We start from the raw sequence: 21,292 nt of genomic DNA on the forward strand, positions 1-21,292 counted from the left end.
CCGAATCGGTTACTTGTTTTTGTTGCCCCAGCCGCCTGGCTTTTGATTATGTAACCCTCGGTTTTTAGGGACCCAAACCAAGCATAACAGATGCAAACCTCACGAATAATTGCCGTCCAGAAGGGGAGAAGGTCTGTTGCCTTCGATTGGCTGCCAATAACAGGGCACCAGGCAGAGGCAGGACTTCTCAACCGAAAAGGACTCCAATGCGTATGTTTGTATGTGCCGAAGTCAAAGGTTAAACTAAGCAATGTGTTGATTGTGGGTCAAGCGTGAACGAGGTCCAAACGTATTTGCTGCTACTATATTTAAATTGTTGATTTTGTGTAAATGCTGCACTTAGCAAAATCAACATTTATAGGATTAATAAAGGGAATCTACAGATTTGCTGTAGATCTGAAATATCTTAAAGAAAATTTGACTTTCGTTCTAAAGAATGTAATGCAATGTTTCAATTTTGAATGACTACTCATTATCTTATTTCATTTTTTATAAATTTAAGAAGAAATTTCGTCTCCAAGCTAGTTTTACTCTAAGTGAGCTGTTGATGCTTTCCAAGCTAAACTAACAGCTAAACCCACTCATGAAAGTGCTGCTTCTGGGAACCTACCATCAGCAAGTTTAGACCCGAAACTTCCTTGGTAAACAAAACGGCCTGAACTAGACAACAAGGCGAACCAATTATGTTGTAAGGCAAGGCAATGAGAATTGCTGGCGGTTTCTGCCGACGAATTACTCAGCCACCACCAGCCGTGCTGAGTGCGAGTTATAATTGAAATAATTGCTGGTTATTTGGAACAATCAGCTCAGCAGGTGGGCGGCAAACTTTGTTTGTTTCCTGGTTTTCGGTTTTCTGTGTGGCTTGGTCTAGTTTTTGGGGGATAGTTTCTGCTAGCCTCCTAAAAACCTATTTACATCTAAAATCCCGCTGTGCTTGCTGTTTGCCAACAATTGCTCATTAAATTTCGGGCATAACTCTATCCATCGGCAGATAATTGTGGACTAAGCCCAGACTTTTCCACACTTTTGGTCAGTGAATTCGATATCTCACAGATATTTGCGGTTTCCAATGCTCAGTTGGGAGAAATTCAATCGAATTGGTAATGTTTTCTAACCCGTTTGTGGTCGATTGACTTGCCAAGGCTTAGTGGATTTCTAATTTGCCATTTTGAGGGAATTAACAAGATGGTTAAAGTTTTTTTCTGAATATTTTTCATCTAAAATTACTTACAAAAATATATAAAAGAATAGTGTAAAATAGTTTACATATAAGCGATCCAGTTGATTAGAATTCCAGTTTAGTGGGTTCATTGAATACAAACCGCAAAACAGCGTTGCGTGATTGCGATTGAAAGTGGCATCTATCGCTGCAAATTGAGTTAATTAGGTGGTCAGGTGGGCAGCCCAATGGGAAACCCATTGATACACTCCATACTTCTCCCAGTTGCTAGATTGCCGACTCCTACTGGCAGCCCAAAGGGAAAACACCCATGGCAACGCCAGTTCGAAGTGGAGTGCCGAGGCATGCAATAAACATAATTAAAACGCCTTAAATTCACGAAACAGAATGCCAAGAAAATTAACTTTTCAGCATTGTTGGCGACAATTTCATGCAAGAACAGCCGCCTCGGCTGCAGATACTTGGCCCACGGCACAACAGGCGCAATTAACATATTTTATCAATCTTTTTTTTTCATCTTCTTCTGGCCCCTCTGCCCGCTGCCCGCTGCCAGCTCCACTTACGCAATTTAAATAACTCAAGTGGCAAACGGCGCAAAAGAGCAAAGGACACTCGAAGCCGTGCAGCGGGAAGCTGGCAGGAAAGGGGCTTCAGAGGTCCATGGACGTATGGCGAAGTCACCAGCCCCATAAACACATTAACACTTTGCGTATGGGTGGGGTCTTTTCGGGTGGGTGGTAGTTGGTGGGTTGAGGGGCTTTTGGGGGTGGCTTTTTTGCCAGGTGAAGTGCTGGCGGGTCAAAGTTGGCCAGGCAACATTAAGCCAACCAAGTATTTTCATTTTTTCACATACATCGCTGATTCGTGCAGTGTGAAAAAAAATGACTAACTAAAATGTAGTTCAAGTATCTGAGGAATTGATTTTATTCTTGTTTTTATTAAGATTTTAGATTAAATACTTGAAATTCAATATATTTTATCAATTTTTAAAGTGTTTTTGTTTTTGAAGTTTATTTTATATCGAAAAGTGATTATTCTCTTAGTTTTTAATCTTAATAATGCATGGAAGAATCCCTTCTCCTTTCCAAAAATATTTAAATAAACAATTTTTTCACGTGTGTGCCTTTACTAGGTCTGTAAGTCGACTGGCAAGGTCGCCTAGCAGCGGCCAACTCACGCACTTGGCGGATAAACAGGATCCGCAGGATATGCGAGAGGCTGCCACATAAATTACACTTTAATTTTGGAGCATTTTTGGCCACGGCTTATAAATCAGCCGAGTTTCGCTGAACGCGCCGACGTCGACAGCTGGTTGGTTGGTTCTCTGTGTGGCACTGTGAGGCTGTTCCTCCGGGTACTTGGTCCTTGGCACCACCAGCTTCTTCCCTTTCCTGCTTGGTGGGTGGGCGTTTTCAGGCCACTCGCAATATTGAAATTTCAATTTAATTACATAGAACGAGGGCCCGACCTCAGGCCCATGTGCCCGCAAAATGAGCTGTCGTTGTGGGTCAAAAAGGAGTCAGTAGGACCGACCACCCCCAACCATCCAGAAAAACCAGCCAGAAGTGTACAACAAAAACAGCAGGGAGGAGGTCTCTGTTAGATCTGCTCACTTGAACTGAACAGCTCGGCGGTTTGGCTTAATTTGTTGAGATAATTGTGCCGAAATTATATTATTATTAAATTCGCATCCGTTAGTCCTCCTCTTTTTTCTCCATGCTTATTATGAAAATTGGATTTCAAGTGCTTTGTGTGCGAGTGTGTGTGTGTGTTTGTGTGTTTGGGTAAAATTCGACCTTAGTCGGGGGTTTCCTTCTCGTTACGTAATTGGATTTTGTGTGAGATTTGGCCAAAGAAGGAAACAAAAATCAAAGTAAAAAAAAAGGGAAAGGAAAAGGCCAAATGTTATTAGCTGGGGGTCAGGGCTAACAGAGAGTTTCAGGAATCAGTTCCTAAAATTTTGATGGTCAGACGATGAGGATAGCCTGAAGACCCATTGCAATCCTATTTGCCACTCAAGCTACGCCAAAAACCGTAGAATAACTCAAAAGTTCTTTAGCACTTCAGCTGTCTCTCTTCTTTGCCCCCCATTTATAAATTTCGCACGCTCGGCGAATCGCGGATTTAATGCTAAAATGGGCGTGGCAGCCGCAAACAACAATCCACGCTGTTCTCTTAACTTTCGAGGCGTGGCAAGAGGCGGGAGGCGGTGCTTTTAATTAATTCGCGGGGCATCAAAAGTGAAAACAGAAGCCAGGCGGCAGTGCAAAGATTCAAAGTCAAGTTGCCAGCGAAAAATCAGCGGAAAAAAAGCGAAAAATACGCAGAGAGGCGAAAACAAAAATAAATGCGTATGAATTTACAAAATATGATTATGAATAAAGGCCATTCATGCAAAAGGCTCGACGGCAGACTGAACCGCAAATGTGGGAATGTTGCCACATGAAGAGGGTTAAATTATGGCCGGCGAGGGGTGGTAGGGGGTTAACCACATGCCGATCATGGGGCGTGCAAAATCAATTTTAAAGCGTATTTAATAAAAGCGCATTTATGCGATTTCTGCGGCAATTAAGTGCTGCAAATTGCAGCCAACGGGCTGATACTGCTTCGCCTGCTCCATTGACGCCACAAAATTGCTGATTCTGCCCCTTCGTTTAACCCATTAAGTTGAGCTTAAGGAGTGGAGAAATGCAACGTCTGATTAACTATTTAATCGGAAGGAAGTCTTAATAAGTTATCTTATGGGGTTTTCTTCGTTGAAAGTAGAAAATGCAATCTTGTTTTCACGATAAGTCTTATGATAAATTCTAGAGGAATCCATTTTGATTTCAAAGTCATTTAAATTCAACAATCGGTTAACAAATTAATGGAAACAACTAATTAAATTATTTAAATTTGTATGTATTTATATTTTTCATGATTCTTTTGGGATTAAAACGAAATCCATCAAAAATTATATAAAGAAACATTTTTTATTGATTGCAAAGACTTTCTCTTATTCATGAATTTATTTGAACTTTCAAAGTGCATAATGATAAAAAATTATGTCAAGTAATTAATATGTTTTAAACTAAGTTAATTAATGGGTTAAGGGCACGTGCTTCTTTTCTACCATTGGTAATCAATGGTTAAACTTGTCTGTCGCCGTAATTAAGCTGATGTGAAAATCTTTGACTTGGTGCAAACACAGCGAGCTGGCAATTAAATGTTCCACCCGCCGGCAACAAGAAGAGCCAGCCGCTGACTTAATGCCGCTGCACCGCTGATAACATCACATCAACGTTACTGCACCACCCACACCCCATTCCACCCCACTCCTGGATCAATGTCATCGACTGCAGCGACAGATTTATGACAATCCAAGGGACTTTCACCCATCTGGATCTCATGCTCACCTGACAGCTGATGGCCCGTTTTGGAGACCCGAAACTTTGAAATCAACATTTCAATTTGTTGGCGGCCGACGATGCTCTGGCAATTTGGTGTGAAAAACTTGTAGCTATTTTTAAGTCATCAACAGCAGAAGCAACAGCAGCAACAGAAGCAGAAGCAACATCAGGAACAGCAACAACTGGAGTTGCCGGCAACTTTTATTGCCCATGTGCTGGGCATGTCTTCGTGCCAATTGCGTCATGGCAGGCGAAATGTGTCAAGTGAGCGGTGACTGATGTGGCGAGTAACAAGAAGTAGTCGTACACTGAACGGAAATAGTACTAAAGAAATGTTTTAAAAATAGAACCATATTTTTACTTTAAAAATTAAGCTGCTTGTAACTGCTTGTAAATCGTTAAGCTTATAGTAACTTAAAACCTTTTAGTTCCTCCTTTAGTTTAGCCTTTAAAGACTGAACATGACTGTCATAGCTAAATGGTCGGTTCATTGACTTGATTGCTGGGATCAATCACAGTAATTGACCCGAAGGAAGGCTCTAATAATTCGCTTATTACTAATCATTTCATATTGATATGCATTTGTTTTGAGGTTGGCCTAAAATTAACCACAAAATCGATTAAAACAGATAGAGGTGTCTTCACAGCAAAAGGAATAATTTCCATTACCTGCAACCAATGAGGATTAGGACCTTTAAAACCAATTATATTTAATTGTATTTTGTGGGTAGAAAGGGTAGTTGATTAATCTTCCGTTGAATTGGTGAATAAATAGGTTGGATTCCAAATTACTGTATTTAAAACTTAAAGCAGCTAAATCGAAGTTAGGAAAATCCTATATCTTCTTACCATTAAGTTGCTACTTTATTGTTAAGCTGAGTAAACTGTAATTTGCAGTGCATCTGGATATATGTCGCGCATTTGCCACCAACTTTCTTTCAGTGCCCTCCCTTTCTTCCTTGTCCTTCATTCAAATTGTGTTACATGCGGAAAGTGTGCATAAAAATGTTCCATTCAAGCACTGGAATTAAAAGTAACGAGAGAGCCGCGGTGGCAGGAGTGAGAATGTAAAGGAGCCCAGAAGCAGGCACTTGAAATGGCGTTGGCTTTATTCCGGCAATTGTCTGAGACAGTTAACCCCACACAAGCACACACACACACACACTCTGATATATATGGAGAGTGTATACATGGCCCAACTCTTGAGCCGCTGTCATTGTCAATGTCTCCAGACAAATGCGCCTGAGATGGCTGAAATGGCGTAACAAGCCAGTGAGTTTGAGTGCCCAGCCCATCCTATACTATAGCATACCGAAAAAGTCGGAAAATGCGGCTGGAGGTGGTTGGAACAATCAGTTTCGTGGAAAGTGGGTGGCTGGCCTGGGCTTTTCCCACGCAAATTCGCTGCACGCGCAATGCTAATCTGCTTTTAATTAAAACCAACTCGCAATGGCAAAATGTCTAAGAGGCTTCCTGCCTTCAGTTAGCTAATTGTCTTTTGTCATTTGTCTTCTTGGCCAAAATATGCCAGCGACAAGCTACAGTTACAGTTACAGTTACAGTTACAGTTACAGTTACATATGTGGAAATTCACTTGGCCCCCAAATGACAATTACAATACAAATGTTTTTCGGCCTGACAATGAGTGCTTTCGTTGGGGCTGCAAAGGTTAAACTCAAAAAGTGTATCAAAGCTAATTAAAATGAATAGAATTAAATACGTTGACAAAGGAGAAGCGGAAAATTAGACGAAGGAAAAGATTTTCTTCGTTTCGGTTTCTTTTTTTTTTACCTTTTTGTGGAAAATAAATGGAGGAGACATTCATTCTCTTAAGGAAGGAAAATGCTGTCCTTTAATTTGGTAATTTATTATTCTCAAACAAATAGGATCGCATTTTGACATACAATTTATTACACAATTAATGGTCAATAAAAAGCAATTAAAATTATTATAATTAAATACACTGGCAATGACAGAAATTATAAAAGGTGACCGCAATTATTTTATGGCCCCTTTTTAACTTTTAATTTAAATATCAAAAATAAATTGCAAAATTTGATACCCTTTCCATATATCCTTAAAATTATGATAAATGGCCAAAAATTAGGCAAAATCAATCAAAAGTAAAAGCAGATGGAACAAAAAAAGACAAAAGCAACACAAGGATATAAAATATGTCAAACACAATTAATTATAAAATTCATAAAACAAAGCCACAGGCATATAAAAAAAACAATACAGGCCATAAAAGCGTCAGAGTGGGGAAAAATGCATGAAAAATGCGACAGACAAAATTATCATTCATAATAATTTGTACAAACAAACAGGGAAAAGCTGGAGGGGGAAAAGCTGGAGGGAAATGTTTGCAACAGTAGCTAGCCTAGGTAAACAAAAGAACTGTAGTGGGGTGTTGGGGGTTGGAAACACGATGGGGCAATAGAATGTTTCACTCCGAGCCAACAATTACAAAAAATGATGTTTTATTTAAAATACCAGACAGCCAACAGAAGTATGATAGAGGGGGATCTGAGAAGGGCGGGCGGCGGCCGCTGAGGCAACAGACACGGGGAATAAAAATAACAATGCAACAGCAGTGATAATGTTGCCGGCAACACATGTTTACAGCAGCAGTCAGAACCGCAGATACAACAACAACAACAACAACGGCTGGCTGCAGACTTAAAATCTCCCTCTTCCCCTTAAAAAAAATTGTCAGACGCCTGTGCACACATTTTAATCAATAAACAAACGTGAAAATATGACAAACAAATTAATAAAATGCAGCAAACGCCGGTCCAGACAATGACAAAATATTATAAATGAATCGTGTAGGGCAGGCACTTCAATATCGGTGAAAGCAAGGGGGAAAAGCAGTGGAAAAATCGAGGGGAAAAATCAGAGGGATAGGTCTATATATAGCGCTGCAGCATCTATCCCTTTTCCACTCGCCTGCCGACTAATTGTGACAATTCGGTCTCACGCAAATGGCATAATAAATGTTGAGCAGAGGAAATGATGTGTGAAGTGCAGGCCTTTATCCCCCTTTAACCCACCACTACGCTTAACCCACTACTTCCCCAATCTCTCTCCCCCCAACCCAACAATCGATGACCAAGCGGAAGTGATTTTTGGTTTCAGCGCACGATTTTCTGTCAGCTGGAAATGCATGGAACAATGCTGATGCTGCCCCAGCAATTAGCCAAACTTTGCATACACTGAGGGAAAATTAAGGGGAATGCAAGGGAAGTAAGAAATGAAAGAAAACAGATTAGTTTGTCAAGTTATCTGAAATTTTTGAAGTCCTTATCTTGCTTTTATTACTACTTAAAATTGCTTTTCAACTTTAATCTGTTTTTGTTTATTAATTAAAATAAATTCCTTAACGAATAGTTTTTAAGCCATGTTTCTATAACCATTCTAAACCATTTTTGGTGACATATTTCTCCATGTGCTGCCAGAACCAATCACCCTTCTTTGTTTAGGAAGCAATTGCTGAACAATGCCAAAACAGGAAGCGGAGAGGAGCAGAACTCTTCTTTTTTATGGGGCATACCCTCGTAGTTTGAAGGACTGGCGGCAAATGTGCGGTTTCCTGCAACGAAGCGCATAATTGAGCATTTGGGGGAAAGTCGTAAATAATGCAAAACCCGATTGCTGGCCGACTGGCCGATGAAATAACCAAATCCAAATTGGATCCCTTCGAGTGGATGGCCTGCTAATTAGTCCCTGGGTCGCATTTTTGTGCCCACGAGCGATTTTGAGAAAGGTCACTGGGCAATGTGGCATGGGGCATGGGGCATGGGGCAAGGGGCATTGATACTTCCTATCTCGGGTCCCTGAACGCATAAATCAATCCCGATAACGGTTGCGGCACGTGATGAACGCTGGAATTTTTATTTGGAACTTTGTACACTTTACGAGACAGCAATAAAATTAATATTTCAGCCTGTGTCAACAACTAATTGAGGCATTTTCTGCCGTTTTCCTTCTTTCTCATATATTGCAGGGCGCAAGCTGGAAGCGGCATATGAAGTAATTAGAAGGCGTACTAAAATCGCCCATAAACGTCAGAAAGACAAACATTTTCGCGGAAGAACAACTGCAAGACATTGCCAACGACTTTTTCCAGGCAACATGTTGCCGACAGACACCACCACCATCAGCAGCAGCAGCAGTAGCAGCATTGGCAGCAGCAGCACCAGCAGCAGCGACAACAGCAACATCAACTGACAGCAGCAACATTCGAGCATTCAGTCGCAATTCTGACGATTGCGTGACGCGTTCGCATCGCGGCAATGAATGAGATAGAAAATCTCAAGGCGAAAGAGAACGAAACAGTGACGAAGATAACGTGCAAAGTTTAAATTGAAAATAAACAAGAAAACAAAACAAATCGAAATACGTAACAAAGTGTGTGCCAACTCTGAGAGATATTTTGGAAAATAAATTAGAATAAATTACGAAAAGGAATTTCGGACACTGAAAGACTTCAGGAATAATATAAATTAGCATAATTTAGCAAGGATTTGCCGGGACAAGCAGACATTCGTTTCGCACTTAATTAGTGTCTAAGAGCGTTGACAATGTGGCAGACACTATCAACTTTTAGCACATCACTCAGAGTGCTAGCAACAGCAAGAGGAAGAGCAGGAGCAGGAGCAGAAACACCAGCAACTTGCAACTGTGGCAAGTTGGAAAACGCGGAAATGCAAAGTCACATGTTGCCATCATCAGCAGACATCGCGACAACAGCAGTGCGTAGGTGTTGCTGTCGCACAAAAATCACCCGCAGCAGCAAAAACAGCAGCAGCAGCAGCAACAATAGTTGCAACTATTACAGCGGCAACATCCTGCAATGGCTATTGCTACTGTGCCTTTTCTGTGGTAAGTAGAAACCGGCAAATGAGCCATGGTCGAGTGCAGTAAGTGACTTTTAACAAAACGCGCTTAAATGTCTCTGATTTAGTGCGCCACGCCCAAGGGGCAAAACTTGTACGGCAAAAAAAAGAACATAGAACCCGGGGATAAAGTAGAGAAGACAAACCGCCAAACCAAAGTGATATAGAGATGTGCTGAATGAAAAAAACTGCTGCAGTTTTAGCCCTTGAATAAGATATACAGGGGGAGAGTCGGAAAAAAATAAATAAAAACGCTCAACACAAATCAAGATGAATTTCCGTGCATTTTTGTGCAGATTTCTGTACAGCTTTAGCCAAAAAAAGAAAACAAAAATAAAATCACACAGAGAGACAAACACACATGGCCAGCCAAAAAAAAAGGAAACCAACACACAACGCTTGGTTTTTGGGTCCTGTTTTTTCGCTACAACTGCCACAGCAGCAAAAAATGGCTAAACAGCAAAGAAAAACATTTGAAAATAGCGCCAAGAAATGGAAGAAGATTAAATGGTAACCGAGGGGGGTAAAGGGGCGGTACGTCAGCGCAATATAAATTGACTCGTGTTTTTCATTTAAACGTTTTTGGCCAACCCTCACTCCCCCATATCCATCCCTTTCGCTTTTTGCTGCCTTCAATAATTCGACTGCAGCAGCTGCAGTTGCTGCCACTTAAACCTGAAATTAACTTTGGCCCAGGAAAGTATGCAGCGAAGAAGACGGAACATGGCAAATCGGGGTACGTGCAACGTCCATACTCGTATGTTCTGTACTGTACCGTACTATACCGTACACTTGTGGCTCGGCTGGCTCTGGTTTGCTTTGCTTTTTTCGTGGCCAGCTTTTTCTCTCCCTCTTGGCTCCTGTATGGCTTGATTATTTCGTTTGGAATTGATGCTGCCATCAATTATAGAAAACCACAAAGAGGAGCCAGCAGACAGCAGGATGGGAAAAATGAATCCGGTTAGCAAGGCACCACAGTCATATGGTAGTACATGGAGAGAAAATTGGGCTAATTTGAAGCAAAGATTTAAAGATAAAGTTACATGTAAATTAATGAATAAAATTTAATGCGCTAGCTTCATCAGTCAAAGACTTTACTTTAATTATTATTAGGATTTACTCCTTCGAAAAAAAACTATAAATTACTTACCCATCAATACATCGTAAACCAAAAATGGAATGCATTCAAAATATCTATAAAATGTTAATCCTTCAATTTACCAGAAACTTAATATTCATTAAGCATAATCGCAGATCGAATTACCAATTAGTTTAGTACAGAATTTCCCTATTTTCCCGCTCAGTGTGAACCAAGAGTAATGGACAGCGTGCAATTGAGTTTCCATTGCCGCTGGCTGATTGGATGGTTGGATGGCTTTAAAGCCATCGCTTTGTAATCGATGGCTCTGCAAAAGCGCTGGCCAATGCTAAAATAAACCGAAATCAATTTGGTTAAGCCACCGCCTGAAAACAGAGAGGCAGACCGACCGACCGACCGACCGCCCACTTAACTAATCAGGATAAATAAATATTTATAATTAATTTAAAATATAAACAGCCAGGCGTCCGGGCAGTGCAATTAATTTTGGCTAGTTTTCGGAGAGGGAATGAGGCCTAAGGAATGGAAAATGGGATAGAACGGAGAGAGGGAAGGCTAAAACCAGAAGCGGAAAACTTTCATTTTGATAACAAGGCAAACAAGCAAAGTGCTCAACGCCCAAGATTCGGGCATATGAATAAATGACTGAATGCATGAATAAGCAATCAACAATAATGGCCCCGAGATGCCGAATCCGGCAGGGGGTTTTCGGCTGAAGTGGGTTGGCAGGGGCTAAAGGTGAGTGGTTTGAAGATGGGGATTTTATGAAAATATATGCACACAGCGCCGAGGGGAAGAGATGGAGGAGTTCAAGGCATTCAACGTGGCCAGTTGGCCATGGTCAAGTGCCACGAAGTGCGAATGGGATGCCCAGCTAATGAGCCAAGTCATCAGGTGTCGACCAAATGAGGTGAAGCAGTGGGTGGCTGCTCAAGGTGGTTAAAGGTAACCCCCACTAGGTGGTAGCAGTGGTGGAAAATAAGAGGAAAAGGAAAGTGCGTGAGCCTGCGCGTGCTTAATGAACTGCAATCAATGGCCACGGCGAGTCGATAAGGAACCTGAAAGCCCTCAGATTGTGCGTGCAACATGGCGTTGGCCGCAAATGCACGCAGTCAAAAAAATGCTGTTAAGAAGATATTTACAGAAACTTTAAAATTTTGATAAAAATTCTCAAAAAATAAAGAATTTTAAAGAATAATTTCAGTATTTGAAGTATTTAAAAACACTAACTAAAACCTTTAAATATTTAAATTGCAAAAATACAAACAGAGTCATATTATCCCTTTTAGGAATTCATATATTTCACATCAAACTCGTTAATTCGGTTTCCGAAATATAAACTTAATCTGAAATGTAATTATATAACCCTTTTGGCTGAGTGCTTATCAGACAAATTGATAGCTAGTGATTTACAGAGTCCCCTGGCCAGGTTCGGGCATTAATTACGAACATTTTGTGGAAATTTATTTAAACCAAAACACCAAAAGGGGCAGTCACGTGCAGGAAAAGTTGGGCAAAAGCAGGGACATGGCCCACACCGTTTTGGCTTGCGTGAATTGGTTTTGGGCGTGAAATTGCTTTCAACATTTAATTACAAAAGGTTCGTGTGGTGGTTTATTTCTGGCTCATCACCGCTCTACAACTACGCTGCAATTTGTTATCAGAACCCAAACACGCACCTCACCTGCGGATTGGCTGTTGTCTTTGTTCATGTGTGTGTGTGTGTGTGGATAAATTAAAGGGATTACCCCAATAAGAAGCTGAATGAATGTGAGTGTGTCTGTCGGGCAATTAGCCACAAAATCAATTTTACACAAAACCCAGCCAAAGTAATCAACGCCTCGAGCTAGAAACAAAAGCGAATCATTCCAATCGGTTAGAACCATTATCGATTGAAGGCTCTGCCAAGGTGCTTATATTGAATTAAGCTAGACATGTGTGAACAAAATAATAAACCACAACAAGAGGAGAAAACAACTATTATATTGTCAGCAATAATGGTAGCACCATGTAGCTTCCTTTCTTTGCGCCAACTGTGTGACATAAAATATAATTGAATTGATATGATATGAGGCATTCGGAGTGGCATCCTACAGGCCCAAACAACAATGGCCACCCACATGGCTGACATTCATTTTTATGTTTATTGGCCTTGCCATGCAAATGCGAAGCTCAAAAGTCGGAGATGAAAGTCCTATGTATTATACGAGTATATATAGTCAAAGACGTAAAGATGTGGAGTCGAATCTGATGCCACATGTCCTGGGACAAGCTTATTGATGACTGTTGGCCAAATGCAGAAATTCCTTTGTAAAAGAAAGGCGGTCCTGGTCCTGAAGTAACAAAAAAAGAGCAGAAAAACAGGGCAGACAGAAAATATCTGCTTGGCTTGTTGAATTATTTCATAATTAATGTGTTTTTCGAGATGATAAAAAGTTATTCTGGCTTATTCTTAAAATAATTTAATATCTATAAGTCTATTTCCTTGACTTTTTCAATGCAGCAAATAAACTTTGTTAAATATAGAATCGGATTAAAGCCAAACACAGCCAATTCCCAACAGATTGTCCACATTATGATTCATAATTAATCACAATCTAAGCATCTCATCATTCCAGATAAAAACACCCTTTTCTGTCCCTAAAAATATAATTTGTCCTGACGACTTTGAGTACATTAAACCCCACTAAAACACACACCAAAACCAACACACAGCTGGACTGTAGGAATTAGCAATAAATGTTGGCCAAAAATGTTAGTTGAATGGCAAGTTTTCATAACGCATAAAAACTATAAAAAACTTTTCAGCATTTCAATTCATAATTCAACACATAATTATATCATGCCGGCTTTGTCTATCTCTGGTTGGACACTCTGTTTCTGTCTCTTTCTCGTAGTTATGTAGCACTGTCTCTGTTAGACTTTTTGGTGGACTGTAGACCAAGCGAAATATGTCAGAAACTTTTCAAAACTGTAACAGCGCCAATTTGTCTACAAAAACGTTGACCGTCGACCACTCACAATCCCCTAAAACATTTTCCCACCCACTTCAAATGTAATTTCAACGCCAATTTGGTTGTGAAAATTTATGCAAATATTTCCATGCTCTCTCTCTCTCTCTCTGTCTAATATATATATATATATATTCCGCTGTAGTTGCTTATGCATTATGCTAAATAATTGCGAACATTTTTTTGCTCGTTGCCAAAGTTATACGTTATTGCTGGTCCTTTTTAGTATTTTGCGAGCTGAAATATTGCGTTAATTATCATGAAATGCCACAGAATATGAAGATATATATATAGAGATATATATATTTTGCCCAAAGGCGTCTGTATCTGTTTGATCCTGTTTGTGTGTGTGTGCAACCACGCAATTTATATTTTTGTTAATTTTGTCCATTTTTGGCCACGCGTAATTACATGAAGAATTCATGCGTAAAATTTTGTTATTGTGTTTGGCGTCGTAAATTGTTTAACTTTTAAACATTTATTGGACGTTGGCTGTTGGAAGCTCAAAAAATAAACAAATTTTACTACAGAAAAAGAAGAGCGGGAAGTTTTTTCTGGTTAGAAAGAAATTGACAGAGCAGCTAGGAACACAGAAGTTGGAAACTTAAATTAAATATTTAAAAGGGAAAAACGGGAGCCTTGAAAAATAACAGAAAACTGAATTGCAAAATATTTTAAAACTCGAAATATATTTTCTTTAAAAAAGCTCCTTGGAAAAAACGCTTGAAAAGCTTAGCCAGCAGACAATAAGTTAAATTAGTTTTGGTAGTAACCCGTATCTCGCCTTCTCAACGTTCTCTCTTGTTCTTAGCGTCTGCCTGTCTTTATGACAATAAAAATATTACCCATAAATTATCGCAAGTGAGTTCATCACATGGCTTGCACAATCCCGCTTTTCCCACCGATTTTCATTCACTCCAAGTGCCCCCAATTCGCATGTCTGCGAAAAGTTCGTCTGGCTTTAGTTTACTAACAGCTGTTCCCGTTTCTCCTTTCCCCCTTAGCCTTTACACTCCAGCCCTGAGATAGGGAAGGGGGGCGTGGGAGGGCAAAGGACCCTCCTTCTAAAACCCATTCCCTTGCATTTACCACGCTCATTTGTAACTAAATCTGGGCGAGTGCCGTGGCAAAAGTTTATGAGTGTGCGGGTTTTTCTACATATGCCAAGGGCGTAGTCACGGAAAGTGCCAAGGGGGTATGAGCCACAGACTTTATGTGAAAGGCAGTCATTGAAAAACTATGTGAAATACTTATTAAATCAGTTTTAAGTGCTAATCCATTGATTAATTCGCTGATATCGAGGTAAAGACAATTATTTCACATTCTGATTAAGTACCATTGAATTTTCCGACATTTTCTACAAAGGGCTCCCTTCTTTTCCGTAAAAAGGATAAAGAGAATTCCATCCCCCTTCATAACAACACCCCTGGCACGCAGACACGCATACTTGCGCAAATATATGAGTGTTTGTGCAACTGCATATTGTCATAATGGTGAATGCATGATATATTGAATTTTGCAGTCAATAAACGTTTTATGATCACAGCTGCACATATTTCACAATTTTCCTCTCGTTTTTCCACAACGTTTTCCCCTTTTTTTGTTGCCTCTTTTGTCCTGGCAAAGTTGCATAAAAGTTGATGTGGTGGTGAGGGGGTGGCGAGATGATTTGAGTGGGCAGAGGAAGATAAACCCGTTGAGGGCAATCGAAAAATTTAAGGTCATTATGTGAAGACATGCCGCGTTCTCTGGCTTCAAATCGGGCTAAGCCGGTGCCGGCTGACTGGGCCCCCAAGATTATACAGATCCCTGGCAATCCATCGAAGGGCCATAAAGTTCTTTTTGCCAGTTGCCAGACAAAATCACTGCTGACAAGAATTCATCATCGATGCCACTGCCTTTGGATTCTATTTTCATTCTTTTTTTCACCATTGGCATTTGCCATATGCCACCGTCCATGTGAAAGCCTGCAGGAGGCACTTCAACTGCAGAGGGAGGAGGCTTGATGTAAGGCTAAGCCCGGCCTAATTTCCAAAGGCAAATGGCCGCAGGCTCAAACTGCACAGGCTGGAGTGCGAAAAAAAATAGTCGACATAAAATGAAACGAAGACAACACAACACAGGAAGCTGTCGATGAAAATGAAGATGAAACAGCAGGAGCACTGTAGTAAAAGCAACAAGCCTAAGTCGAGCGGATATTGAGCCACGCCCACCAGGCGGGACGATGGGGAGAGTCCTTAAGAGGCAGTGGCAAAAAAAAATAACACCTAAATATTGGGAAAACAAATCTGGACTTACTTTGGTTTTATTTTATTTAAGTCAATCAAGAATCGTACACAATTTATTAGGATAATCCGGCTTAGATTTATTTAGTTAAAATGGAAGTTATTTAGTATATCAGTTTAAACATGCATTTTATTCTGTCTTTGACTGCTTGAAAGTGCAAAGAACTTTTCATGAAATGATTAGATACATGATATCCGCCAAACTTTCTCTTAGTTCTGAAATTCCTCACTTCAAAGCCTGGTTTTTCCCAGTGCAAGGACATTGATTATGCTGCGTTCCTATCACAATTTCTATTTGAAGCAAAACAGAGGCGGAAAAATAGCAGTGTTTCAGTGCAGAGAGCACCCAGAAGCTGGGGCACAAAAAATGGCAGCAAAGAGGTTTACAACTTCTCGTAAGGCGGCTTAAACGATTTGCGAGTTTATGGAAAGCCAAACACACTCTCATCGCAAACACACACGTCGAAGTCATATGGCTGCGTCTGTCTGCATGGGCATGAGCATGTGTGTGTGTGGGTGCCGAGGATAAGCGGCGGGGTCGGGCATATTGTAAAACAAATGGAAAATTGCTTTTTGATGTAGTCAGTCAACTTTGCCTTGCCGGCTGCCTTCTGCCTGCTGCCATCATCGACACTGACGATGATGGGAATGGAGCTGGAAATGGTAAATGGAAAATGGGAAAAAGGGAATGGAAAACGGCCAAGCGATCAAGATCAGTGCTGCAAGTAAGACCAGAAATAGAAAACTCTTGTCACAGTTTTACTGTTTAAAAAAACAAATAAAAAATTTCCAAGTTTAGCTAAATTAATAACATTTTTGGGGGAACCTCAGGACTAGGAGACTTTTTGACTTTAACCCTAGAAACCACAAGAATTGTGAAAGTTCTAATAAATATTTCGAAATATTAATAATTATTTTCAATAATAATATACCAAACTTGTCAATATCTACCAACAAAACTCAATCTGAAGTCGCCAACACTGACGAAAGACACAGATGATGGCCCCATTGTTTGGTTTTGGCTAGCAAGTTTTAAGGCTTTAAGCGCCCAAGAGTATGCTGCACTTTCAGCGGCTGCAACTCTTAATCCCATGGGGTTTATGTGTGAGAGCCAAGAAAAGGGCCACGCCGATGATGATATTGATGATGACGGAGGTGATGATGACGGTTATGACGATGGCACAGACACTGTCGCCAGATTCAATATTGCTTCACGCTCCTGAACGGCTATGCAAATGCGTGTGTGTTGAGCCAGGGCAGAAGGCTTTTAAAATAACAAAGGGTGCCGATAATTCTTCCCTTAAAATTGAGCCATATAGGCTGGAGGTCTTCTTTATGCACTCTAAGAAATCAAGGGCTCAATGCAAAAAAGGGTTTTAGAGGAATTAATAACTTGATCAAAAGAAACTCTTCAAAATTCTACCTTTTTAGTGTTACCTTTAATAGTTTATAATCAAAGCTTAAGGGAACATATCTATTTTTATCTTTTTCCTTGACTTTAAGGATTAGTTTTTACAACTTTTTCTATCTGTACTGAACACCAACCTTTAGGCCACAATGCTTCCCTTTGAATAAATCTCACCTCCCTTTCAGATTTTGGGCAGGCGGCGCTGCGTGATGTGAATCTACTGGTGGAACCGCCTGCGGTACGACGGGGTCAATCGGTAGCCCTGCGCTGCGATTACCAATTGGACGAAGCGCCACTGTATTCCATAAAGTTCTATCGTGGCCAGATGGAGTTCTATCGCTACACACCGGGCGAGTACCCACACACCAAGGTCTTTCAGTTTCCCGGCATTCGAGTGGACGTAAGTTGTTGCTGCCTTTACGAAGTTCGAGCTTATTGTTTGAAGGTGTGTTATGGTTTCTGTTGGTATTTTTGGAATTTTCCCCAACAGGAGAACGGCTCGAATGCCACCATGGTGCTCATCCGCAACGTTAGCTTTGGCCTGTCCGGACAATTCAGCTGCGAGGTTACGGCAGATGCACCACTCTATTCCACGGCCACCGCCTACGCCCAGATGCAAGTTGTTGGTGAGTATCTGCGCTTCTGACTATCTAAGTATCTGACGGCAACTCACGGGCATCTGACAATGACAAACAGATCCTGTCTCATTAGTCGCCAGGCAAAGGCGTGACTGGAAAGTGCAGTGAACAATGGGCAGAGATGCGTCCTTGTCGCTCCACTGCCAGCAATTAAGAGACCACCAAAGTCGTGAATAAACACTTGTGCTCTTGGGAAGAATTGAGATTTAAGGAAAGGCTAGCGGGGAAACTATTCGTTAAGAATTTTCAGAAAGTAAAAGAAAGACTTAACAATGAGCAGTATGGCATTCAGTAACCACAGACACTAATTTTGGATTTCTATCAATCAAGATATATTTATAAAAAGAACCACGCCTTTTCTTAGCTTTATATAATTTTTGTATTTTTTTTTAATCGTCTAGAATTTCCAGAAAAGCGTCCGCAGCTTTTCACAGAGCACACGAGATATGAGCCCGGCGATGTCTTACGGGCCAACTGCAGTACATTGCCATCCCGTCCTCGCGCTGAACTTCGTTTTACCATCAATAATATTCCCGTAAGTACCAACCATTAAATAGATTATAAAAAAATGCATTTAATATTTAAACAAAAGTGACTATTATAAGATTACGTGTTAAGATCCTGGGGATCAGATCTATATAAATTGTGAGGAGCCCTTTGGGCAAAACGCTTTACAATCGGCAATTAAAATGTCTTACATCATGCCGTGCATTGATTGTTAATTAATGTCTGGCTGGGCCAAGATGTTTTGGGCCAAGTGCGTGGGGGATTTGCCTAATTAAACAGCTTTGACTTGCCTAACGGCATCATAAATCCCTTATAATAGCACCCCCACCACTCTCCGTTTTCTGAGGCAGCATGTGTGGCTTTTCGGTTAATCCACGGCGACGTGCCTCACAAAATTTGTTCTTTATTTATGAATATTGTGTAATTTAATCAGAGCCAAGCGACTGTATTACATGCTGGGTCTCTCATCTTTCCTACTTAATTAAAAATTTCAAGTCGAAACCCAAACAAGAAACCGCAGGGTGAAGGATATCCTTACGGGCAAAATGAAGTCAATAAAGCAAAGAAAGAAAAGGGTTGTATGCCAGGATTTTGATTTGATTCTCAGATTTTCCCCTTTTTGTCATTTATCATAACGATGTGGAGGAGAGGCTTAGAGCCTCAAGTCATCTGCATATAAATATTTATATATATATTAACAGCTAAGTTCACAATAATAGTGACAAAGTGAGATTATAACAAAATCAAAGTATTTTTGTGTTAAAATCATTTTTGTAGAATATTTCAGCTTTCTAGGCTACTAGAAAAATCTTTCATGCCTTTTTAGTTCTAAAAATTGGTTCTTAAAATTCAGAAAAATAGTATATAGTAGATTGAGTGCTCTATTGAAAACTTAATATATTTTACAACTCGATTTCTATATTGTTGACCTTAACTGTTCATATACATATGTCCACAATATGAGTCTCGGGCATCATTAGTCATTCGAGGGCGCTTCCAGATGTGCATCAATTCTGCGAGTGCCGCTAATCAGTTGCATAAATCAACAAGGAAATGCTTTCGGCAATCGTTTTAAAGCAATGCCAGATCCCAATTCCTTTGACCTAAACCCGAAATCCTTTTTTTTCCTGTTTTGGTTTCCTTTTTTCTTTTGGCCCGAAATGTTATTAATCATAGCCGAGACATAAAATAAATTACGTTCAACTTGTGGCAAAAACGAAATTGCCGGACGGGCCTGTGGACAAAATGGCCAAAGGACAAAGGACAATGGACAACGGACAATGGACAACGGACAACGGTTTTTAAATGAATTTACGAGATGAACAAATTTTCAGTTGACACGCCCGCTGAACGAATTCAACTTTTCTACGATTTCCCAGGGTGCGGGCAAAGCAGGAAAAGCAGCTAAGCAAAGAAAAAAAAAACACACAGCCAAGAAGAAAACTTATTAAACGCTTCATAAATTTTTATATTATGTCTACCCACATCATCAGACATAACGTGTCCTCCTCTGTCCGTCTGCTTTGTTTCTCTCTTTTCTATTTTCCAACTGTGTAGGTGTGTGTGTGAGTGTGCCAGTGTGTTTGTGTCTTATCCTGTCGTTTTATATCTGTCGACTGTAGTCTACTTTTCGGGGATCTCACACACACATGCTACCAGCGCTCACATGCAGGCCGTTTAACATTTTATCTAGACTTCTTCGCAGCCAACTAATGACAAAAGCCGAGACAAAAGTACGCCGCTGTGTTTGAGGATTGCGAATAGTGGGTCCCCGTCTACCCGTCTGTCTCATAAAATTTTATATCTACACAGGGGAAAAATGTCAGAAGAAATATAGAAAAATATTTACTAAAATGATATTGGGATCTAAACCGTGTGGGAGGCTAGCAAAAACCAAAGAAATACATTAATCTATAGTAATTTTAAGTTAAATATATTAAATATAAATTTATTATTTATATTATTTAATGACCAAAACTGTTAGACATTCTGAAAAAGTTTTAAATATTTATAAGACACCACAAGATTTTGCCTCTGTTTGCGGTGTTTTTATGCCAGCCAAAGAAAACAACAAGCTGGTATGGCTAAAGGATGGCATCCATTTCGGTGGCAATGGCTGTGCAATTTAGTTTCATATGCCCGAGCAGTAGATGCCTTTTTGATATTGAATTATGATCTGGCCGGCGGAGCTGTTTTCGCTCTTTAAATTAGATAGAAGCAGGCCAGGGATAATACTCTGTCACACAAAACAATGCCATAAATAATTCCGAGCTGAAAGCATTGACCCAGCACGTGTTGAGTTCGAGATTAAAGCTTTCTAGATATACTCTATATTCTTACCCACATGTCTGTGTGTGTGTTTTTGACCCACTGCGTTAGGAGGGGAGGCGAAAAAGAAAAAAACTTTAACGACTCACATAATTTGTTAAAAAGTTTCTGTCATATTAATGGAAAAGTAGCTCAAAATGTGTGGGGTTTTCTCTATTTTTTGCGAACCTTTTAGCCGTGTTTCCTTTTATGTGGGTGATTCGAAGGGAATTAGTTGAGATTAGGGCCAAAGTCTGACCATTCGACGTGCGGATTTGGGCGGCCATCGATTTTTGATAAATTATTTATTGAGCAGAGAAAACTAAGGACATAATTAAAGCTTGGCTTACTGATGATTAATGGATGGCTCAGTCCTGGCAAAATCAATACAAGCGACTCCGAAATTAAGGCTTTAAATTAAGGAGATTTCAGCTAACTGAAAATAACAAAATGAATTTGGTGAAACATAGAAAATGCAATTTGACATTGTTAAGGCTAAGATCAGGAATATATATATAGGCTGTGTTTATTTTCCACACAATTTGCATAATCCCATCTAGGCAGAAATTA

General features: G+C 40.2%; 1 protein-coding gene across 1 annotated transcript in view; it reads left to right on the plus strand.

The window, feature by feature from the left end:
- LOC108117292 overlaps positions 1-21,292 on the plus strand; it is a 35,016-nt gene that overhangs the window by 9,590 nt on the left and 4,134 nt on the right. The window contains exons 2-5 of the mRNA XM_017229648.2: positions 8,576-9,453; positions 17,456-17,670; positions 17,761-17,896; positions 18,310-18,443. Of these exons, the coding sequence (XP_017085137.2) occupies positions 9,153-9,453; positions 17,456-17,670; positions 17,761-17,896; positions 18,310-18,443 (786 nt within the window). The 5' untranslated portion in view covers positions 8,576-9,152. The remainder of the gene's footprint in view (positions 1-8,575; positions 9,454-17,455; positions 17,671-17,760; positions 17,897-18,309; positions 18,444-21,292) is intronic.

Source organism: Drosophila eugracilis, unplaced genomic scaffold (assembly GCF_018153835.1).
Source record: "Drosophila eugracilis isolate 14026-0451.02 unplaced genomic scaffold, ASM1815383v1 contig_75, whole genome shotgun sequence".
Taxonomy (NCBI): Eukaryota; Metazoa; Arthropoda; class Insecta; order Diptera; family Drosophilidae; genus Drosophila; species Drosophila eugracilis.